At 46.2% G+C, this 24,638-nt stretch overlaps 1 protein-coding gene and 1 pseudogene across 10 annotated transcripts in view; both read right to left on the reverse strand.

Annotated features, from left to right (window-relative positions):
• Positions 1 to 24,430, reverse strand: part of SUGCT (succinyl-CoA:glutarate-CoA transferase) — a 748,045-nt gene extending 723,615 nt beyond the window's left edge. For 6 of the 9 annotated variants that reach the window (XR_013415382.1, XR_013415381.1, XM_002803307.4 and 3 more), the window contains exon 1: positions 24,315 to 24,430. Coding sequence is in view for 4 of the 9 variants with exons in the window: in XM_002803307.4 (XP_002803353.2) it covers positions 24,315 to 24,414 (100 nt within the window). In the remaining 5 variants the exon portion in view is untranslated. Of the gene's footprint in view, positions 1 to 21,510; positions 21,610 to 24,314 lie in introns of all 9 variants that reach the window. The other 3 variants (XM_077996914.1, XM_077996913.1, XM_077996911.1) reach the window with 1 other exon arrangement.
• Positions 27 to 7,503, reverse strand: LOC144340110 (tRNA (guanine(6)-N(2))-methyltransferase THUMP3-like; annotated as a pseudogene). The gene is made up of 4 exons (XR_013415834.1): positions 7,488 to 7,503; positions 7,235 to 7,435; positions 1,709 to 1,768; positions 27 to 1,158 (listed from the first exon to the last, which is right to left on the reverse strand). The product of XR_013415834.1 is annotated as a tRNA (guanine(6)-N(2))-methyltransferase THUMP3-like (transcript).
• Positions 24,431 to 24,638: the final 208 nt, after the last annotated feature.

A 24,638-nucleotide genomic window follows, 5' to 3' on the forward strand; every position in this document is an offset into this window, starting at 1 on the left:
CTGCTACAACAATATCCACAGAGCCAGTTCTCAATGGCAGATTGCAGATATCCCATTGAACAGCATCTATGGGCAAGCTTCTGGATGGTTAGCCTTCTTTAATTTGGCTCTTGATCAATAAAGATGTGACATTGCTTGCTGCTCTATTCACAACCAGGGGAAGGCCGGGCGCAGTGGCTCAAGCCTGTAATCCCAGCACTTTGGGAGGCTGAGATGGGCGGATCACGAGGTCAGGAGATCGAGACCATCCTGGCTAACATGGTGAAACCCCGTCTCTACTAAAAAATACAAAAAACTAGCCAGGCGAGGTGGCGGGCGCCTGTAGTCACAGCTACTCGGGAGGCTGAGGCAGGAGAATGGCGTAAACCCGGGAGGCGGAGCTTGCAGTGAGCTGAGATCTGGCCACTGCACTCCAGCCTGGACGACAGAGCCAGACTCCGTCTCAAAAAAAAAAAAAAAAAAAAAAAAAAAACACAACCAGGGGATTATTATCACCAGAATATAATGTGAAAACATTCAGTAGTCCCTTCTATTGGTATTGCCCCTGTTCCACACATTGGATCGACTATTATAACATAAGGTAGCAGACCACAGAGGCTGGATATCCCAGGGGCAAGAGTTGATAGGTCCAAAATGTGCCCATAGGTCCAAAATACTGATAGGTACAAAAGAGTCATAGGTCCAAAATGTGTGATATGTCTTCAATGGAGACTCGCTTTAGTCGATGCCATGCCCACAATGATATCATGGATAGTCAAAAGAATCGCAACATCAAAGTTGGTCATGTCGGCCTTCCACTTAAAATAGCCTTAAACATCACCCCCAGAATCTCTTCCAGCCTCATTTGAGGGAAAGCAAGGTTTCTCTCCTACTCTGTTGCACATGACTCTAAACTTGACACTTGATGCTGTTTCTTCTTTTTTGCTTTCATCAGTCTCATCTTTGCAAGATGCCAAATCATCACCTACTAATGTTGCTATCTCCTTTGATGGCTGGATTTTCACAATAATCTAAGATGTGTGAATCTAAAACATTGTAGTGAATGAACTCTTTTTTTAACATCTCTTTCATCTGTTTGGACTTCTTATCCATCATCAACCTTACTTTTACTTGAATTCTGAATTATCTTTTTGAGCTTTTTTTTTTTTTCTTTTTTCCCTTAAAATCAACATTAATTGGCTGGGCGCAATGGCTCACACCTGTAATCCCAGCAGTTTGGGAGACTGAAACGGGCAGATCACAAAGTCAGGAGTTCCAGACCAGCCTGGACAATATGGTGAAACCCCATCTCTACTAAAAATACAAATACAAAAATTAGCCGGGTGTGGTGGTGGGTGCTTGTAGTCCCAGCTACTCAGGAGGCTGAGGCAGGCGAATCACTTGAACCAGGGAGGTGGAGGTTGCAAAGCGAGCCAAGATCACACCACTGCACTCCAACCTGGCCAACAGAGCAAGACTCCATCTCAAAAAAAAAAAAAATCAGCATTAATTTTCCTTATAATTAAAGTGTTTGACCATGGGAGTTTTCCAGCCAAGTCTTCAAAATCCTTTAGAATTTCTTTGTTTTTCTAAACTAGAAACTCCTGAACAACCACAAGTTATCAACTGATCTCGGACAATAAACCTGAGCCAAATTTTCACTGAAATGACAAAATATATCTTGCATTGGTCTCTGCTGATTGTATGGTGACCCCAATTTGTCTCTCACTTCCATCCACAGCTGCTTGGTCAAAGCTGGCTCCAATAGTTGAAATCACCTTTACAAAAACTAAAACAGTGAGAAAGTTACAACAGTGAAAGGGATATGCCCTAACTGACTCCATCTTGGTTCTAACCTCCAGGCTGCCCTTGTTTATTCCTGGGCATAGGATGAACTATCTTTGGGTAGAACGTAGTTTAAAGTGGAACTTTGAAACAAAGCCAGTAAAAGTCCTTTCCCAAATCAAATCCCTTACTTGCCTGGGGACAAGACTGCCATTGTAAAACTAACAAATTAACCACAAGATTAGAAATTATGGTTTAGGAGTCACGCACCCACAGGCTGCAAGATTCCGAACCTTCCCAGTTGCTCCTAGGGATAACATCACTATTGTAAAACCTAACATTGGTGCTGAAGATATTTCCTAGACCCTGTGTTCTGATGCACCAGCTGGTGCCACCCAGGCCAATAATCTGGCTCAATCTGTTCTGTGATCCCACCCAGAAACAAAAGACAGCTAGAAAAACCCACTTTGACCCCTGTGACTTCATCTCTGACCCATCCAATCAGCACTGCCTATCCTCTGGCCCCCAACCTGCCAAGTTATCCTTAGAAACTTCAGTGTCCAAATTTTCAGGGAGACTGATTGGAGTAATAAATCCCCAGTCCCTTATACAGCTGGCTATGCATGAATTAAACGGTATCTGGGTCACTGAGCACAATGAATAACTGGGCAGTTACATAGTGACTTGAGGAAGCTGAGACTCACCTCTGAGGTCACTTTCTGTCACTTGTGCAGAACTCTGGTTCTCATGCAGGTTTACAATTAGGAGCTGTTAGTGGCTTCTTGAATGTCAGACATGTTGGCAGTGCTTCCAAGATCCCTAACACTGTCTCAGGCTCTGGGATCCAAGGATGGCCTTGAAGAGAGATCTTGGAAATATCTATACTGTCCTCATGCCATGCCAGGCATACACAACAGTGTTTAACACTAATTCAGTTTCTGCACCTAAGGAGCTCACAGTCACTGTGAATACAATCTTCATCTAAAAAAGGCAGCTGAAGCCAGTGAAAAGGACATGTCCAGCTGCCACATAGATGCTTTCAGCGCCAGCATTCCACTGGCCTCATGTGCTCAGGTCACATGACTGGAAGCCACCTCCAGTTCTTAACTTTTCTACCTCTAGGTAATCCAAGATAAAACTTTTTTTTGTTTTGTTTTGTTTTGCTTTGGTTTTTGAGACGGAGTCTCACTCTATCGCCTGGCTGGAGTGCAGGGGTGCGATAACAGCTCACTGCAACCTCTGCCTCCCGGGTTCAAGTGATTCTTCTGCCTCAGCCTCCCGAGTAGCTGGGACTACAGGTGTGCGCCACAACGCCCAGCTATTTTTGTGTGTGTGTAATTTGGTAGAGACAGGGTTTCACCATGTTGGCCAGGATGGTCTCGATCTCCTGACCTTGCAATCTGCCTACCTCAGCCTCCCAAAGTGCTGGAATTACAGGCGTAAACCACTGTGCCCGGCCCAAGATAAAACTTTCTCCCTGTCTCTTCATCTCTTTTTCCCTGAACTCATCATCATATAAATGGTAATTCCCTGGCTAAGGCCTAGGAATGTAACTGCCCAAGGGGTTCACCTTGCCCACTGCCTAGATAGAGCCAATCATCAAGACAGGGGAATTGCAATCCAGAAAGAGTAATTCACGCAGAGCTGGCTTAGCGAAGACCAGAGTTTTATTATTACTCAAATCAGTCTCCCCAGCATTCAGAGAGCAGAGTTTTGTCGTTGTTGTTGTTTGTTTTTGTGTGTGTGTGTGTGTGTGAGTAGTTTCGCTTTTGTTCCCTAGGCTGGAGTGCAATGGCTGATCGCGACTCAATGCAACGTTCACAACCTGGGTTCAAGCGATTCTCCTGCCTTGGCCTCCCGAGTAGCTGGGATAACAGGCGCCCACCACCTCGCCCAGCTAATGTTTTTGTATTTTTAGTAGAGATGTGGTTTCACTATGGTGGCCAGGCTGGTCTTAAACTCCCGGCCTCAAGTGATCCACCTGCCTCAGTCTCCCAAAGTGCTGGGATTACAGGCAGGAGCCACCTTGCCTGGCCCAGCAAGCAGAGGTTTCAAGGATAACTTGATGAGGATCGGGGGAGCCAGTGAGCCAGGAGTGCTGATTGGTCAGAATGAAGTCCTAGGGAGTCAGAGCTGTCTTCTTGATCAGTCAGTTCCTGGATGGGGGCCATAAGATCAGATGAACCAGTTTATTAATCTGGGTGAGGCCACCTGATCCATCAAGTGTAGGGTCTGCAAAATATCTTAAGCACTGATCTTAGGAGCAGTTCTGGGAGTGTCAGAATCTTGCAGCCTCCAGCCGCATGACTCCTAAACCATAATTATTTTTATGAGGCAGGGTCTCAATCTGTCGCCCAGGTTGGAGTGCAGCAGCACGATCTTGGCTCACTGCAACCTCCACCTCTTGGGTTCAAGCCGTTCTCCCACCTCAACCTCCCGAGTAGCTGGGAGTACAGGCATGAACCAGCACACCCTGCTAATTTTTGTATTTGTTTGTTTGTTTGTTTTGAGATGGAGTTTCTCTCTTGTTGCCCAGGCTGGAGTGCACTGGCGCGATCTCAGCTCACTGCAACCTCCAACTCCTGAGTTCAAGCAATTCTCCTGCCTCAGCCTCCTGAGCACCTAGGATTACAGGTGCCTGCCACCATGCCTGGCTAATTTTTTGTATTTTTAGTAGAGATAGGGTTTCACCATGATGGCCGGGTTGGTCACAAACTCCTGACCTCAGGTGATCCACCTGCCTCGGCCTCCCAAAATGCTAAGATTACAGGCGTGAGCTACCACGTCTGGCCAATTTTTATATTTTTAGTAGAGACAGGGTTTCATTATGTTGGCCAGGCTGGTCTTGAAATCCTGGTCTCAAGTGATCCACTCGCCTCCCAAAGTGCTGGGATTATGCGCATGAGCCACTGCGCCCGGCCCTAAGCCATAATTTCTAATCTTGTGGCTAATGCTAGTCCTACAAAGGCAATCTAGTCCCCAGACAAGAAGGAGGTCTGCTTTGGGAAAGGGCTGTTACAGTCTTTGTTTAAACTATAAGCTATAAACTAAGTTTCTCCTAAAGTTAGTTCAGCCTACGCCCAGGAATGAACAAGGACAGCTTGGAGGCAAGAAGCAAGATGGAGTCAGTAAGGTTAGATCTCTTTCACTGTCTCAGTCACAATTTTGCAAAGGCAGTTTCAGGAAGACCCTAGCTACATTTATAAAAATCCAGTATTTAAGGTTATATCTCCAAATCTTTAAATCTAAAATAAGCTACATGCTTATTAATCTGTTGCACTTTTCAAAGAACGGACTGTGTTGGGATTCAAAAACTGAGACCCCAAAATTCGGCATATTGACATGCTGAACTGAAGGAGAAACCTCAAGGACTCTCCAAGGTTCCCCACCCCTACCATTGCTTCTAAAGAAGTTTAAGATTTTTATCTGCCTAAACTCCAGGGTCACCCACCAAAGAACAACTGGTTTTTCTTCCCCTCCCTGGAAGACCAAGAATGTAATCAGACCTGTACAGCCCCTTTCAGAAGATAAAGCCTGTCTCTCAGACTCATTCAAATTCTAAAGAGAACTAGTTAATTCTAAAGAGAACGAGTTAATCGCTCTCCTCATCCATTCATTCTCCCTAGCAATCCTTTATTTCCCCCAACAGAGTTCCTCTTCTCTCACCGTTCCCATAACCTCTTTCATCAGAATCCAATCCCCTATTCTTTCTGTAACCTCAAGATGGTGTGGTGTAGGAGCTCTTAAACCTCATCATGGGGATGGGTCTTCATTCTTTTTTTTTTTAGGCGAAGTTTTGCTCTTGTTGCCTAGGCTGTAGTGCAATGGCGCCATCTCAGCTCACAGCAATCTCCGCCTCCCGGGTTCAAGTGATTTTCCTGCCTCAGCCTCCTGAGTAGCTGCGATTACAGGCATGTGCCAGCACACCCGGCTAATTTTGTATTTTTAGTAGAGATGGGGCTTCTCTAGAGATGGGGTTGGTCAGGCTGGTCTTGAACTCCCGACCTCTGGCCATCCACCCACCTCAGCCTCCCCAGGTGCTGGGATTACAAACATGAGCCACCGTGCCCAGCCAGGTCTTACCTTTCCACAGCTGATAGTCAATTCACATTTCTTGGGAAACATAGTTGCCTGTGTTAGATAGGAGTTCTAAATTTCTTTTCAAAGAATTACTATGTCAGTATTGTTAGGCAGGAATCTAGACCCAACATGGCGGCTTACCCGGAGTAGCAGGCCTTTTGTTAAAGACTCCCTTCACCCTCGTACACACCCGCAGACTTACATGTGTCAGAGTTCTGGCTGGGCACACTCCCCCATGACCTGCAGCTCACCTGCATTCCACAAGTTCCTAAACAGCAGTTTCGGTTGACAGTTTCCAAAGACCCCGTCCTCATGACCCTTACTCAACTCCTGCCCTAGTAGTTTCAAGACCCCCTAGGCCCTGTTTGCACAACCAGCTTCCCTACCTCTCGGGCTATAAGAAGCCCCTACCCTCCTCCCTCAGCGCAACTTCCTCAGCCCACACCTTTAGACCGAGGAACCTTGCCCGCAAGCCCTAATAAAAGCTATTCTCACTGCCATTTGCCTTGTGTCTTTGTTCCCAGTTCGGCTGCAGCCTCAGTTTACCTTTACATTTGGTGCCAAAACCTGGGAGGAGATCCCCTCCCCAGACACCTGCCGGGTTGGGCAGGCTCTCCTCTCCCTGAGCCGGGATCCCCTCCTCAAGCCTGGAGCCCTCTCACCAAATTTGACTCAATTCGATCACTGCTGGGTAAGTTTCCCCCCGTCCTGAAGGCTCCCTCCGGGAGTCCCTGTTCAAAATGCGGGGCCGCGTCAGGGGCTCTCTCTGGTCAGCTGTGACCTCGGCACCGGGGACTAGGAGACGTCCAACCTCCCCGGAAGCCACCATACCCCGCACTCCGCGTGGCAGTGGGAGGACGCTCCCATTGCCTCCGGACTGCCCGCCTTGAGACCATGGGAACTACCCAGTCCAAACCAAACCAAAAATCTCCTCTGGGGTGCCTCTTGGTGAATCTCCAGACTTTAAGTCTCAGCCAAGACATAAAACGAAAGCGGCTCATTTCTTCTGCACAATAGCATGGCCGCAATATAATTTGGATAATCAGTCTCTGGCCTGCAGAAGGCACTCTAGACTTTAACATTCTCACAGATCTGACCAACTTCTGCAAGAGACTAGGCAAATGGTCTGAGATACCCTATGTTCAGGCCTTTTGGGACTTGCGTTCTCACCCAGATCTCTGTGCCCAATGCTCATTAGCTCAAGTTCTGCTCGCAAAGTCTCTTCCCTTGAGCAAGGAGAGAGATGATTCCTCCTCTTTTTCTGAGCCTCCTGACACCCTATCCCGGCCACCCCTCTGGTCTCCTGCCCAACCTCCTCCTTACCCTGACCCACGGTTATCCCCGTCCTCGTCAATGCCTCCCCACCCTTCCCCCCCTCCTGTGCCCTTACCAAACCCGACAGATTCTGTCTCCCCTACCTCCACCTCCTCCCCTTCCTCGCCTGTCTCAGCCCATACTCGGTCCAGGACCGACCTCCTGTGTCCCTTACAAGAGGTAGCAGGCGCCAAAGGAGTAGTCCGGGTCCATGTGCCGTTTTCATTGGCAGACTTGTCTAAGGTTGAGGAGCGTGCAGGCTCCTTTTCGGCCAATCCTACTCGTTATATCAAAGAGTTTAGGTATCTATGCCAGGCATATGATCTCACTTGGCACGACCTTCATGTCGTTATGACCTCAACCCTGTCTCCTGAGGAGCAGGAACACATCCTAGCAGCAGCCAGGCAGCATGCTAACCAGGTTCATTTAACTGACCCTGCCATGCCAGTCGGCACCGAGGCAGTGCCCTCGGCTGAGCCCGACTGGGACTACCAGGTAGTGCAGGCATGCCGCCGTCGCTGAGACATGATGGTTCAGTGCCTTCTTGCCGCCATGCAGGCAGCCTCTAACAAATCAGTCAACTTTAACAAACTAAAGGAGGTAGTCCAAGGCGCAGATGAAAATCCGGCTGTTTTCTTAACCGACTGACAGAGGCACTTATTCAGTATACCCGCCTTGACCCTGCCTCCTCTGCAGGAGGAGCCATCTTAGCTTCATACTTTATTTCTCAGTCGGCCCCCAATATCCAAAAAAAGTTTAAAAAGGCAGAGGACGGCCCTCAAACTCCCATCCAGGACTAGTCAAACTGGCCTTCAAGGTCTACAACTCCAGGGAGGAAGCAGCTGAGGCCCAACAACAGGCCAGGCTAAAACAGAAGGTACAACTCCAAACCCAGGCCTTGGTAGCAGCCCTGAGACCGGCCGGCTCCAGGAGCTCCCAGAAAAGAGGTACTACCCAAGCACCACCTGGTGCCTGCTTCAAGTGCGGCAACGACGGCCACTGGGCCAAGCAGTGCCCCAACCCAAAGGAGCCAACCCACCCCTGTCCGAACTGTCGGCGGATGGGCCACTGGAAGTCAGACTGCCCCGACCTAAGGACGGTCGCTGCGCCTCCAAGTGACGACCCTCCTCCAGGTATTGGAGGCGCCTTCCAGCTCCTCGACACTGACGAAGATTGAAGAGGCCCAGACTCAGGGACCCCTCTCACTCTCACGAGCCCAGGGTTATGCTCCAGGTAGCGGGTAAGTCCATATCCTTCCTTATGGACACGGAGGCTACCTACTCTGTTTTGCCTTCTTTCAGTGGCCCCAGCCACCCCTCCGCTGTCACAGTCATGGGAATTGACGGCACTCCCTCCACCTACCGCCAGACTCCTCCTCTGTCTTGCCGCCTGGATGTCTCCCTCTTCTCGCACTCATTTCTTATCATTCTTTCGTGCCCAGTCCCCTTATTAGGACGAGATCTCCTCTCCAAGCTAGGGGCCTCAGTTCACTTCCGACCCAACCCCTCCCCACACCTCGCATTCCTCTTCCCCCTTCTCTCACCTGACAAACCCCGCCAGGCTGACCTCCCACTCCCGTTTCCAGTCCCCATTAACCCTAAGGTGTGGGACACCTCCACCCCGATCATTGCCCAGCACCACACTCCGGTCCGCATCCAGCTAAAAGACCCTTCCAAGTTCCATTCTAGATCCCAGTTCCCTATCTCCCTTGAACATCGACAGGGATTAAAACCTATCATTACACGCCTGCTCCAACAGCACATGCTAGTTCCAGCCAACTCACCATGCAAAACTCCTATCCTGCCTGTACGGAAAAGCTCTGGGGCCTATCGTCTTTTGCAGGACCTACGCCTCATCAATGAGGCAGTAGTCCCTACCTTTCCAGTTGTTCCTAATCCATATACGCTCCTCTTGCGCGTTCCCCCTGACACCACCCATTTCACTGTCCTTGACCTGAAGGATGCCTTCTTTACCATCCCTCTACACCCAGACTGCCACTTTCTGTTTGCCTTCACATGGGAAGACCCAGACACTCATGTTTCTTCCCAGTTGACCTGGACTGTCTTGCCTCAAGGGTTTTGAGATAGCCCCCATTTTTTCGGACAGGCACTGGCACAGGACATCCTCCTCTGCCCCCTAACCCATAGCACCCTTCTACAATATGTAGATGATCTATTACTATGTCGTCCTTCCTGGGAGTGCTCCCTTACAGACACTGCTACACTTCTAAATTTTCTAGGTGACCAAGGTTACCAGGTTACCCCGGGTAAGGCTCAACTTTGCACCCCTTCTGTCACCTACCTAGGCATACTCCTCACACTCACTACAAAAAGCCTCACAGCAGATAGAATAAGCCTCATTGAAACTCTCCAGCCTCCTCAGGATGCGGAAGAGATCTTGTCCTTCCTAGGACTGGTGGGCACAGTGAGCCTTATCCCGTGGCCCGATTCAGGATCTTTAAGGCCTACATCAAGGTCATAAGCAGCCTCTCAGCCTGGCCTCTGACATCAGACAACAGGAGGAAGCCATCTCAGCTCTAACCCAGGCAGCAAGCCCCAGGACAGCAGCAACCTTTCTCCTGGCTAACCTTAGTCAGGGAAGGGGCTCAAGTGGTACACACGGCCGAGGTACACAACATCTCTTGTTGTTTCTTGTGTGTAGCCTTGAATAAGCCCCCACTGGTTGCGGTACCTTTACCCAGACCTTTTAACTCCTCTAACCTAACCGCCTCCTTTCCCCTTCCTGGCCGAACACTACATCAATAAGTCAGGACTAGTAGAAACCAATCTCCTCACTCTAGAAAAGATTCAGGAAAGACTCCACCAGAAAAACCTCAGATCAAGGCCCTCACTTAGGTGGTGGCAGTCGTCTGTGGCCGGTTAAGTCCTACCCTTTCTAAGGCCCTTACTAATCACTGGCTTCTTGCTACTCATAGCTCCCTGTGTCCTCTGCTTCATACAGGACCGCATGAAAGAAGTCTCCCAGGTCACTTTCAATCAGATGCTGCTCCACCCCTATACCTGAGTTCCGACCTCCAAAGAACCCCACGATGACCCATACCAGCAGGAAGCAGCCAGATGAACATGTCGCCCCATTTTCTTATTGGAAAGAGGTCGGAATGTTAGGCAGGAATCTAGACCCAACATGGCAGCTTACCCGGAGTAGCAGGCCTTTTGTTAAAGACTCCCTTCACCCTTGTACACACCCGCAGACTTATATGCGTCAGAGTTCTGGATAGGCAGTCACACTCCCCCATGACCTGCAGCTCACCTGCATTCCACAAGTTCCTAAACAGCAGTTTCGGTTGAGTTTCCAAAGACCCCGTCCTCATGACCCTTACTCAACTCCTACCCTAGTAGTTTCAAGACCCCCCAGGCCCTGTTTGCACAACCAGCTTCCCTACCTCTCAGGCTATAAGAAGCCCCTACCCTCCTCCCTCAGCGCGACTTCCTCAGCCCACACCTTTGGACCGAGGAACCTCACCCGCAAGCCCCAATAAAAGCTATTCTCACTGCCATTTGCCTTGTGTCTTCGTTCCTGGTTCGGCTCCAGCCTCAGTTTACCTTTACAAGTATGTTCAATTCTTTGCCTTCTACTTTTAAACTTAACTTCTTCATAAAGCAACATTTTTCGATTATCTTCTCCACCCTGACTCATTCCGATTACCTGATTACCTACTCTACCCTGACTCCAATTTCCTGCTCTCTCATAATCATTTTTCCCACCAAACCACTCACGCTGTCACTCTCTTTAAATTAGCCAATCAGAGTTAGTTTAGCCTGTGTGGTCTAACCCTAGCCAATAGGGGAATGACACAGCAGCAGGGGCCATGTGCATCAGGAATAAGAACCCCTTCCCCTCCCTTGTCCAAGTGTGTGCTCACCATTGCTCCATCTGAAAGGGCACACCATTCTATAGAAGTACATTGCCTTGCTGAGAATTAAAAAGAAAATTTTATATTTGAGTGCTATTTCTTTTGCGGCACCGAAACTTTATTTATAACAATTTGGGGGCTCTCCCTTGATTACATTCCCCTCCAGGGGCGGTCTCTGGTTCTCCCTCATGAGGAGGTCCACCCTGCCCCCTTGTGGTGGCCTCAAGGGTGAGAAATCAGGACCCACCCTGTGCGACGAATTTCTCAGCAAGGCTGACAGAAACTGGCCAGTAACCTAGCTGAGAGGATCCTCACATACTGTGGCGATGTCTCTGTGTAAAGACCAAGGAAGAAGAAGCCGCAGGAGCTGGTAAAGTATTTCCTTGGTGGTTGGAACTAAGGAAAAAGCTGCAGGGTGGTAAAGCATTCCTTGGTTAGGACATACCAAGGAGAGAGAAATCACAGGGACAGTAAAGCATTCCTTAGTTGGGACTAGGGAAAGAAAGCCGTGGGATGTGGTTTAGTATTCCTTAGTAGAGATGTCTTGGAGGTTAAAAAGAGGTGAGAAATCCTCATTGAGGTGGTGGCTCAACCTCAGAAGGAAGTGAGAAATCCCCACGATGGGGGGGTTGAACCTCAAAAAGAGGTGCAAACCTCCAGTAGTAACAAAAATATTCAGAACCCTCCTCTCCTTTCTTCTCTGGGGAAGAAAGAGTGGCTCCACTCCTGCTGGTCCCTCCCCTAGTGGAAGGGGAAGGAGGGGGAGAACATCAGCATGGCTGGCAGAGGAAACAGGGAGAGAGAGAGAGACCGAGAAAGAGGAAAGAGAGAGAGAAGCAGAGAGAGAGAGGAAGAGACAGAAAAATAGTCACAGAGAGAGAAAGGAAGAGACAGAGAGAGAAAGAGAAAGTCAAAGAGAGGAAGAAAGAAAGAGAGAGATAGAAGTAGTAAAAATAGTGTACCTTATTCCTTTAAAAGCCAAGGTAAATTTAAAACCTATAATTGAAGGTCTTCTCTGTGACCCTGTAACACTCCAATACCACCTTGTTGTCTGTTGGGAACAGGCCCCAAAATCTGGCCATGAACTGGCCGCAAAACTAGCCATAAATAAAATCTCTGCAACACTGACATGCTCGTGATGGCCTTGACGCCCACGCTGGAAGGTTGTTGGTTTACCGCAATGAGTGCAAGGGACACCTGGCCACCCTTTGTTTCCCATAAGGAATACTTTTTGGAAATCTTATAAGTGACTTGCTGTCAATAAATATGTGGATAAATCTCTGTTCAAGGCTCTCAGCGCTGAAGGCTGTGACACCCTTGATTTCCCACTCCACACTCTATATTTCTATGTGTGTGTCTTTACTTCCTCTAGTGCCACTGGGTTAGGGTCTCCAAGACCCAGCTGGTCTCAGCAGTTGTCAGTGTAAATAAGGGCGTAGCCTGAAAGCACTAAGGCCACTGACAACCTGAGGCCACTGATTAGCCTTCCTAATCAAAAATCCTTAACCCAGTAACATGCGGATGGCCCAAATGCATTCAATCTGTAGCGGCAACTGCTTTGCTAGCAGAAGAAAATAGAAAAATAACTTTCAGAGGAAACCTCATTGTGAGCACACCTCATCAGGTCAGAAATATACTAAGTCCAAAAAAAAAAAAAAGCAAAAAAGGTAGCTTACTGACTCAAGAACCTTAAAGTATGAGGCTGTTCTGTTAGAAAAAGATGATTTAACATCAACCACCGAAAATTCCCTTAACCCAGCAGGTTTCCTAACAGGGAATCTAAAACTTAATTAGAATACAAAGGTCCGACCAGACCTAGGAGGAACTCCCTTCAGGACAGGAGGATAGATGGTTCCTCCCCACAGTGATTGAGGGAAAAAGACACAATGGGTATTCAGTAAGTGATAAGGAAACTCTAGTAGAAGCAGAGTTAGGAAAATTGTCTAATAATTGGTCTGCTCAAACATGCGAGCTGTTTGCACTCAGCCAAGCCTTAAAGTACTTATAGAATCAGGAAGGAACCATCTATACCAATTGTAAGTTAATATGGACTGAACTGGGTCTTATTAATAGCAAAGAATAATTGAAATCCCAAACTTACAAGGTTTTCAACAAAACTAAAGTTTGCTGAAAGTTAACAGTGTCACATGTATTATCCTAACTTCTAATCTTCTGGCCTTAGGCAGTCTAGTCCACAGACATGAAGGAAGTTGCTTTGGAAAAGAATGGTTATCATCTTTGAGAAAAAAAAAGAAAAAAGTAGGGGGAAGAATTTATGTAAAAAGGAATGCTATATGGTAAATGCTTGTCCTAAAATAAATTAACTGGTTGTTTAAAGGAAGAATAATTGAAAGCCCAAACTTACAAGGTTTTCAACAAAAGTAAAGTTTGCTAAAAGTTTGCAACTGAGGCATATCTAAGAATTGTCTATGAAAGTTGTGAAAAAAAGTTATAAAAGGAAATTTATGCAAGAAATGTTGTATAATTTAAAAGTAATTAGGCCTCCTGAATGTAAAACTATTGAAGAAACAGTTTATGTGCAAGGTGTGTAAGGAAAGTAAATATACTTTTGATAAAAGGATTATAATGAGGCATAACAATGTGGATTTTTACCTACATTAAAAGGTTAAAAATTTTTTTTTGTTTAAAAGGTTTAAGCAAGTTTCGAAACATTAATTTTAAAGGAAATTCTGTGTGTAAACATATTGGCTAAAGTTAAAGGGGTATCATCCAGTTTTTCTGTGAACTGGACATTAAAATTAAAGCACAACAGGTTTTTCTTAAAGCACGAATCTGCTCTTTAACAAAAATTATACAAGGTTAAAAAGAGTATAAAAATCTTACTTTATGGTCAGACATTAAAAATTGGATAAATGTGACTACAAGGTTTTATTAAAATTAAGTTTATCATTAATAGCACACTAATTTAAAGGTGAAATTTAGCTTATCTGGTATAAAAATCATACAGGAAGCATTGTCAAATAAAAAACAGTGTCTGGCTTTCTTTGGTCTAAAAACTAATAAAAATAGGTGCTAAAGGAAATTTCTCAGTAAGAAGACACCAAGGACTATAAAGTCCACTGCTGATGTCCCCACATTAAAAAACAAAAGATCAATTTCTTAGAAATTATATACTTGGTTTACCTTCCAATTTCCTTTCCCTCAAAACTAAAAGTCTTCTAGCACAGGTACCATGCCTAGAATTTCCGTTAAACTAGCACCAGCCTAAGGATCACCTTCTCATCAAAGGAAAACTCCAGCCAGTCTGGGAAGGACCCTACCTTCTACTGCTAACCACTGAGACTGCTATTTGTACAATGGAAAGGGGATGGAGTCATCACACCAAAAGCACCGCCCCCTCCAGAGTCATGGGTCATAGTCCCGGGGGAAAACTCTACCAAACTAAAGCAAAGAAAAATTTAACTCTCTTTCATCTATTCTATTACTCTTTCATCTTTCCTCACTCTATTGCTGACTACCTAGTTATTAATATAACCAAGTCAATTTCTCTTCAAACTACTGCATTTGATGCACGCCTTGTTATACCCTGTGGGGACTTGCCAAGTCAAAGACAGCTCTCTACTTCAGAAAAGTACCTCTGTCCCTCCTGACTCTCCTGAGACTAGACATTAGTGAATTGGGACCATTCAATCCGGGGATATTTCGATAAAGACCCCAGTGTCAACCAGGAGTCTTGCCCCGCGACATAGAGCTTTTGCACTGTAGTTTCTCCAACATTCTATGGACCACTAAAGAGCAAGGATGGACTGCTCCAACAGGTTTTTGTAATTTCCTAAAACCATACATTCATTTTACTATAGGGACAGCCAACCCCCAACTGGGGATCAGCTAAACCACTGCAATCCAATACAGGTTATTATCTCAAACCCTCAAAGTTCTTCCCCTTTTCTAAGCTGGTTCCCTTCTTTAAGCCAGTTTTAAGGTATGGGGGCTGAGGTTTCAGGACAGACCCTATGGGATTCTTTGAAATACGTTTCTTTGATCCCCCACCGCCTATACCTTCCTCTAAGCCTTCTTCCAAAACCTCTCACAACTGAACAATTGCCCCTCCTCCATCTAACGATAAGACCAAGATAGCTATCGTAGAAAGTAAAGATTTAAAACAAACTTTGGCAATTAAGAAAGGATACCAAGATGCAAACGCCTGGTTAGAATGGATCAAGTATTCCATCTGCACGTTAAACAAAAGCAATTGTTATGCTTGTGCGCATGGCAAGCCAGAGCCCCAGACCGTCCCCTTTCCATTAGGGTGGTCGTCCAGTCAACCGGGCATGGGCTCCCTGGTAGCTCTTTTCCAGGATTCTACAGCCTGGAGTAACAAGTTGTGCCACGCTCTCTCTCTGCTATATCCCAAAGTCCGTCATGCTGCAGGTCAGCCCCCGAGGGCCATCCAGCCTCCATCTTCCAAAACCAATTTTACCTTGTGTCTCCAACGACAAGGGGAAATATTAGGCATTCCTTGGAGACTTAACAGGATTCAGTGAAGTCTTGCACTTCCAAGAGCTGACCCATCAGTCTGCCCTTATTCATCCCTGAGCGGATGTATGGTGGGATTGTGGAGGACCTGTACTGGACACTCTGCCAAATAATTAGAGCAGTACTTATGCTCTAGTCCAATTGACTATCCCTTTTACTCTGGCCTTTCATCTACCAGAGGAAGGAAAAACCACACATCATAAAGCAAGAGAAGCCTCTTATGGGTCTTTCGACTCTCATGTCTATTTAAATGCAACTGGAGTCCCACAGGGAATACCAGATCAATTTAAACCCTGAAATCAAATAGCTGCAGGATTTGAGTCAATATTTTGGTGGGTGACAATTAATAAAAATGTAGATTAGATAAACTGCATCTATTACAACCAACAGCAATTTATTAACTACACTAGAGATACTGTTAAAGGAACAGCTGAGCAATTGGGGCTACTAGCCAGATGGCTTGGGAAAATAGGATAGCCTTAGACATGATATTAGCAGAAAGAGGAGGAGTTTGCGTCATGATTAAAACTCAGTGTTGTACCTTCATCCAAAACAACACTGTCCCTGATGGAAATATAACAAAAGCATTGCAAAGTCTGACTGCTGTGTCCAATGAGTTAGCCAACAACTCAGGGGTAAATGAGCCCTTTACACGATGGCTAGAAAAGTGGTTCAGTAAACGGAAAAGAAGAATAGCCTCAATTCTTACTTCCCTCGAGCCCTAATGGGTGTACTTATTCTTGTCGGGTGCTGTGTCACACCATGCATCCATGGGTTGGTGCAGAGGTTCATAAAAACAGCACTTACTAAAACCTCCCTTAACTATTCCTCTGCCTTATCCAGAGAAGCTTTTTCTTTTGGAAAAATCAAGCAAAACAAGTAAGCCAAGACATATTAAAGAAGTTTGAAGAGAAAGAGCTGTAAGGAAATGCAAGAGGAGGGAATGTTAGATATGAGTTCTAAATTCCTCTTCAAAGAATCGGTATGTCAGTATGTTCAATTCTTTGCTTTCTACTTTTAAACTTAACTTCCTCATAAAGCAACCTTTTTCAATGACCTGCTCCACACTGACTCATTCCAACCACCTGCTCCACCCTTACTCATTCTGATTACCTGCTTCACCCTGACTCATTCCGATTATGCTCCACCATGACTCATCCCAGTTACCTATTCCACTCTAACTCATTCCGATTACCTGCTCATTCTCCACCCTGACTCATTCCAATTTCCTGCTGTGCCATAACCATTTCTCCTGCCAAACCACTCACCCCGTCACTCTCTTTTTTTTTTTTTTTTTTTTTTTTTTGAGACGGAGTCTTGCTCTGTCGCCCAGGCTGGAGTGCAGTGGCCGGATCTCAGCTCACTGCAAGCTCCACCTCCCGGGTTCACGCCATTCTCCTGCCTCAGCCTCCCGAGTAGCTGGGACTACAGGCGCCCGTCACCTCGCCCGGCTAGTTTTTTGTATTTTTTAGTAGAGATGGGGTTTCACCATGTTAGCCAGTATGGTCTCGATCTCCTGACCTTGTGATCCACCCGTCTCGGCCTCCCAAAGTGCTGGGATTACAGGCTTGAGCCACCGCGCCCGGCCCGTCACTCTCTTTAAATTAGCCAATCAGAATTAGTTTAGCCTGTGCGGTCTAAACCTACCCCGCCGTATATATATAGGGGAACGACACAGCAGCAGGGGCCACATGCATCAAGGATAAGAACCCCTTCCCCTCCCTTGTCCAAGTGTGCGCTCACCATTGCTCCATCTGTAAGGGTACACTCTTCTATAGAAGTACATTGCCTTGCTGAGAATTAAAAAGAAAATTTTATATTCGAGTGCTATTTCTTTTGTTGCACCAAAACTTTACTTATAACATGGGCTACTGGAGTCAAACCCTGTCTCAAAAAAAAAAAAAAAAATTCCGCTGAACAGTGAGAACACCTGGACACAGGAAGGGGAACATCACACACCGAGGCCTGTCGTGGGGTGGGGAAGGGGGGAGGGATAGCATTAGGAGATACACCTAATGTAAATGACAAGTTAATGGGTGCAGCACACCAACATGGCGCATGTATACATATGTAACAAACCTGCACGTTGTGCACATGTACCCTAGAACTTAAAGTATAATAATAAAAAAAAAAAGAATTCCCTCTGCCTCAATCTTCATATATTACCTGTAAGTGTGATGAGAAGCACACTTTCTTTTTTTTGGAGACGGAGTCTTGCACTGTCTGTCGCCTGGGCTGGAGTGCAATGGCATGATCTCAGCTCACTGCAGCCTCCCACTCCCGGGTTCAAGCGATTCTCCTGCCTCAGCCTCCCAAGTAGCTGGTATTACAGGCGCCCACCACCATGCCCGGCTATTTTTTTGTATTTTTAGTACAGATGGGGTTTCACTATGTTGGCCAGGCTGGTCTCAAACTCCTAACCTCGTGATCCACCTGCCTTGGCCTCCCAAAGTGCTGGGATTGCAGGCATGAGCCACCGCACCTGGCCTGAGAAGCACACTTTCATGCATAATCTGTCAAAAATTTATAAATCATATGGGCACAGTGGCTCATGCCTGTAATCCCAGCACTTTGGGAGGCCTTTGCAATGAGCCTATATTGCACCATGGTAGTAGAGGAAGACTGTCTCAAAAAGAAAAAAAAAAAAGGAAAAGAAATCCCTAGGATTTCTGTTCACCAATAAGGTTCTACCCGAAGACGAAACCAAGAAGGCAGTCCCATTTACGATAGCTACAAAAAAATAAAACACCTAGGAATATATATAACCAAGAAGGTGAAAGAAATCTACAAGGAAAACTACAAAACACTGATGAAAGAAACTATAGATGAAACAAATAAATGGAAAAACACCACATGCATGTAGGTTGAAAGAATTAATATGGTTAAAATGACCATAATGCCCAAAGCAATCTGAAGGTTCAATGCAATTTCTATCAACATTATTTTTTCACAGAATTAGAAAAACAATTATAAAGTTCATACTAAAAATGAGCACGAATACCAAAAATATCCCAAGCAAAAAGAACAAAGCTGGTGATATCACATTTTCTGACCTCAAAATATACTACGGCTATAGTAGCCCAAATAGCATTATACTCATAGTGTCTATAAAAACAGACACATAGGGCCACGTGCAGTGGTTCATGCCTGCAATCCCAGCACTTTGAGAGGCCAAGGCAGGCAGATCATGAGGTCAGGAGTTCAAGACCAGCTTGAGCAACATGGTGAAACCCCATCTCTACTAAAAATACAAAAATTAGCCGAGTGTGGTGGCGTGTGCCTGTAATCCCAGCTACTCAGGAGGCTGAGGCAGGAGAATCACTTGAAACTGTGAGGGTGGAAGTTGCAGTGAGCCAAGATCGTGCCACTGCACTCCAGCCTGGGCAAAAGAGCAAGGCTCCACCTCAATAAAAAAATAAATAGACACATAGATCCATAGAACAGCATAGAGAACCCAGAAATAAACTCACATACTTACAGCCAACTGATTTTTGACAAAGTCGACAACATATACTGGGGAAAGGATACCCTTTTTCAGTAAAAGGTGCTGGGAAAATTGGATTGCCATATGCAGAAAAATGAAACTGGATCCCTGTATCTCACCATATAAAAAAGTCAATTTGGCCAGGCACGGTGGCTCACACCTATAATCCCAGCACTTTGGGAGGCCTAGGCGGGCGGATCACCTGAGGTCGAGAGTTTGAGACCAGCCTGACCAACATGGAGAAACTCCGTCTCTACTAAACAAACAAAAAATTCCCCGGGTATGGTGGCGCATACCTGTAATCCCAGCTACCTGGGAGGATGAGGTAGGAGAATTGCTTGAACCCGGGAGGCAGAGGCTGCGGTGAGCCGAGATCGCACCATTGCACTCCAGCCTGGGCAACAAGAGCAAAACTCCATCTCAGGAAAAAAAAAGAAAGAAAAAAATCAACTCAAGATGGATTAAAGACTTGAATGTAAGGATGAAACTATAAAAATACTGAAGAAAACCTAGGGGAAACTCTTCTAGACATTGATCTAGAAGAGATTCATGACTGAGACCTCAAAAGCACAGGCAACAAAAACAAAAGAAGGCAAGTGGAATTTAATTAAACTAAAAAGTTTCTGCATAGCAAAAGAAATAATCAACAGAGTGAACAGATAACCTGAGAAATGGAAGAAAATATCTGCAAACTACACATCCAACAGGGGACTACTATCCAGAATTTGCAAGCAACTCAAACAACTCAACCACAAAAAACAAATAATCCCATTAACAAACGGGCTAAGGACACGAGTAGGCATTTTTCAAAAGACAAACAAGCATATCAAAAACGTTCACCATCAGCCGGGCACGGTGGCTCACGCCTGTAATCCCAGCACTTTCCGAGGCTGAGGTGAGCGGATCAGCTGAGGTCAGGAGTTCAAGACAAGCCTGGCCAACGTGGTGAAACCCGTGTCTACTAAAAATACAAAAATTAGCCAGGTGTGGTGGCGCACGCCTGTAGTCCCAACTACTCTGAAGGCTGATGCAGAACAATCCTTGAACCCGGGAGGTGGAGGTTGCAGTGGGCTGAGATCTTGTCACCAAACTCCAGCCTGGGTGACAGAACAAGACTGTCTCAAAAATTAATTAATGAACAGTATTATGAATCCTGAATTTATTTAATCTTTTTTATTTTATTTATTTTATTTTATTTTTTGAGCCAGAGTTTTGCTGTTGCTGCCAAGGCTGGAGTGCAATGGCGTGATCTCGGCTCACTCCTGACCTCAGGTGATCCACCCACCTCAGCCTCCTAAAGTGGTAGGATTACAGACATGAGCCACCATGCCCAGCCTGATTCCCAAACTTAATCCAATAACAGATTTCTACTCAAACATTGGCAGTATGCTGTAATCATTTTAAATTCATAACCAGAACATTAGTTGAACACAAAATTCAAGACTCTAGGGAAACAAAGTAAAAAGAGTTTGTATATTCCTAGAATTGTCTATTAAGAGTCATGTTTTCATGCTTTTAATCTTCCCTGAAAATTTCTGTGTACTGCCATGAGTAAAATTTTTTAAAAATGTTCAACATCACCAATCATCAGAGAAATACAAATTAAAACCACAATGAGATATCATCTTACACGCATCAGAATGGCTATTAAAAAGACAAAAAACTCACAGGATGTTGGTGAGGAAGCTGAGAAAAGGGAACTCTTATACACTGTTGGTGGGAATGTAAATCAGTGCAACTTCTATGGAAAACAGTATGGAGATTTCTCACAGAACTAAAAATAGAACTGCCATAAGATCCAGCAATCCCACTACCTTGCATCTACCCAAAGGGAAATAAATCATTATATCAAAAAGACACCTGCACTCATGTTTATCACAGCACTATTCATAAAGGCAAAGATATGAAATCAACCTAAGTGCCCATCAATGAAGCACTAAATAAACAAAATGTGGCATATATACAAAATGGAATACTATTCAGTCATAAAAAAGAATGAAACTGCTTTTTGCAGCAACATGGATGGAACTGGAGGCCATTATCTTAAGTGAAACCACTCAGCACAGAAAAACAAATATTGCCTGTTCTCCCTTATAAGTTGGTGCTAAATAATGTGTACATATGGAAGCAGAGTGTGGAGTGATGGGCAATGGAGACTTGGAGGGTTGGGAATGTAGAGGGAAGGGGATGGACTACAGGAGGTTGCTTGCTGGGTACAATGTGTGTTGTGCCAGTGATGGATGCCCTGAAGGCCCTGACTTCACCCCAATACAATGTATCAGTGTAGCAAAACTGCACTTGTACCCCCATGAATAGATGCCAAAAAACAATCATAACTGGCTGGGGCACAGGGGGCTCATGCCTGTAATCCCAGCACTTTGAGAGGCCCAGGTGGCTGGATTGTGTGAGCCCAGGAGTTCAAGACTAGCGTGGGCAACATGGCAAAACCTCATATCTACAAAAAATACAAAAATTAGCCAGGCATGGTGGCACACACCTCTGGTTTCAGCTGCTTGGGAGGCTGAGGTGGAAGGATCGCTTGAGCCCAGGGAGGCGGAGGTTGCAGTGAACTGGGATTGTGCCACTGCACTCTAGCCTGTATGAAAGAGCAAGACATGTCTCAATACTTAAATAAATACAAAATATATATATAGAGAGAGTACACTGCTATAAGACAGAAAGACACAACTCAAACTTTTTTATTGTCAGTTTAATCATCTTGCTACAAAATGTACTACTGAAAGCTTAAAAAGAGCATGGCTTTTGAATTTTAATAAATTTTAGTGAAATTTAGTTAGATTGAAGTTATACAGATAAATGCATTGGTGGAATAAAGATCTATATACTCATTATGCGGCCATCAGTTAAACTGTTTACTATTAAATTAATTTGTTGGTTGGGCATGGTGGCTTACCACACCATTTAATCGCAGAGTTTTGGGAGGCCAAGGCAGGAGAGGGGAATGCTTGAGGTCGGGAGTTCTGGGAAACATAGCAAGACCCTGTCTCTACAAAAAATAAATAAATAAATAAAAATTAGCCAGGCATGGTAGCATGAGCCTGTAGTCCTAGCTACTTGGGAGACTGACGTGGGAAAATCACTTGAGCCCAGGAGGTCGAAGATGCAGTGATCTGTGATCTCACCACCGCACTCCAGCCTCGGTGACAGAGTGAGACCCTCCATCTCCATAATAGTAATAATAAAGTGCCGGGCGCGGTGGCTCACCCCTGTAATCCCAGCACTTTGGGAGGCTGAGGTGGGTGGATCACGAGGTCAGGAGATCGAGACCATCCTGGTTAACACGGTGAAACCCCGTCTCTACTAAAAATTACAAAAAATTAACCAGGCGTGGTGGCGGGCGCCTATAGTCCCAGCTACTCCGGAGGCTGAGGCAGGAGAATGGCGTGAGCCCGGGAGGTGGAGCTTGCAGTGAGCCAAGATCACGCCACTGCACTCCAGCCTGGGCGACAAAGCAAGACTCTGTCTCAAAAAAAAAAAAAAAAAAAAAAAAATATATATATATATATATATATATATATATAATAAAGTTAATTTTGGTCCCCACCACCCTCACTTTTCTGTCCCCTCCCCTGAGTAGACTGACGATCTAAAAGGTGAAAATTACCTATGTGATGTATGTGAACCTTTTTTTTTCTCAGTGGGGTGGGGGGGTATGATAGGGTCTCACTTCGTTACCCAGGCTGGAGTGCAGTGGCACAGTAGCGGATCACTGCAGCCTCAGCCTCCTGGGACTCAAGCCATCCTCCCACCTCAGCCTCCCAAGCAGCTGGGACTACAGACGCACGCCACCAAGCCCGGCTAAGTTTTTTGTATTTTTGGTAGAAACAGGACTTCACCATGTTGCCCAGACTGGTCTTCAACTCCTGGGCTCAAGCAATCGTCCCGCCTAGGTGATTTTATTCAATAAATATTCAAATGAGCAATTTCCAAGCATTAAGTTAAAAACTAAAGATAATGTCCAGAAAGGTGAATTTTTGGCCAGGACAGAACTACTGTATATAATAAAGTGGATAGGCTGGCGTCCTCAGGCCTTAATTTTATCACTAAGCCTTAATAGCAATATGCTACCTTGATTAACTCTGCGACTTGTATCTACAGAAGAAACGAAATGCAGTGAATTGAATTTCCACAGAACAAACAAACAAACTCTGTGTGTGTGTCTCCATTCATCAAGGAGGATAGAAACTGAGAAGATACCACACTCGTCAGCTCGGGATGTCACAGAACATGTCAGAGACAGCGAGGAGTAGCAGCTACAAGAGGGTGAATGGAAATCACAGGTCCAGGCTACCCATTAGGCTATGATTTAAATGAGTCCTAAAGCTCTTTAAGATTGTGTATCCTAGGCCGGGCGCGGTGGCTCACGCATGAAATCCCAGCACTTCGGGAGGCCCAGCACTTCGGGAGGCCGAGGTGGGCGGATCACTTGAGCCCAGGAATTCGAGACCAGACTGGCCAAAAAGGTGAAACCCGTCTATACTAAAAATACAAAAAAATTAGCCGGGCATGCGGCGCATGCCTGTAATCTCAGCTACTCTGGGAAGCTGAGGCAGGAGAATCGCTTGAACTCGGGAGGAGAGGCTGTGGTCAGTCAAGATGGCGCCACTGCACTCCAGCCTGGGCGACGGAGCGAGACTCCTTTTTTTTTTTTTTTTTTTTAAGAGACTCCGTCTCAAAAAAGGTGGCAGCTGCAACCTCCAGCCTGGGCGACAGAGCGAGACTCCGTCTCAAAAAAGAAAAGGAAAAAAAAAAAAAGCTTCATAGTGGATTACCATTCCCAAATTCAGAAGGAGTAAAGAAAGTTCTATAACACTGTAGTAAAGCTAAATTTCATCCTCTAAATAAAATTCTGCGACAGGTAACTGTACAAAGGCGTCTTTTATTGTACATGAAGTGTCAAGTTATGCAAAACAGCGGGCTAAAGTCTTTTCTGAAATGTGGCTGGGTGTGCATTTTCGAAGTTACTTAAACTTGGCGGACGAAAGGATAGGAGTAAAGAGGCCTCAAACGCGAGCCGCGTGACGCGCAGGAGCCGGACCCCGCCGCACACCGAGCCCTCGGTCACAGCAACGCGCGGGGCAGAGGCGACCCTGGGCGGCCAGAGCCGGGCAGGCCGGCCGCAGGCCCACAGAGCTGGGTTGCAGGGAGGCGAGCAAAGCCACCGGATGGGCTGCGGGGTCAGCAGAGACTTCAGACCCCGATCGCTCTCCTCAGGGCGCCCCAGGGGGCAAACTGGGGCAGGGGTCCCTTTAGCCGCCCAGACCGAATCTCGGAGGGTACCTGACTGCGGGCGGCCAGTCCACAGCCCCCTCCCGCCGCCCCGGCCGGAGAAGAGGCAGGTTCTGCGCAGAGCTGCCACCCTCGCCAGCGTCGCCAGCATCGCGTGCGTCTCAGATGGCATCGGTCCCGGTCCAAGCAGCGAACTCCGTGCGGCGCCACCCGCTGCCACTGGGGGGCGCCCACGGACGCCGCAGACCCCGCCCCCGCCGGGTGGGGTGGAGCACTCCCAGTACCAGTCGCCCGCCGGGATAGCGTCTCGTCTGTCAGACCAAGGTCACCCAGACTGGAAAGGTTCTTGCTGGGTTCGGGTGTCCATCCTTTCCT

Source organism: Macaca mulatta, chromosome 3 (assembly GCF_049350105.2).
Source record: "Macaca mulatta isolate MMU2019108-1 chromosome 3, T2T-MMU8v2.0, whole genome shotgun sequence".
NCBI lineage: Eukaryota > Metazoa > Chordata > Mammalia > Primates > Cercopithecidae > Macaca > Macaca mulatta.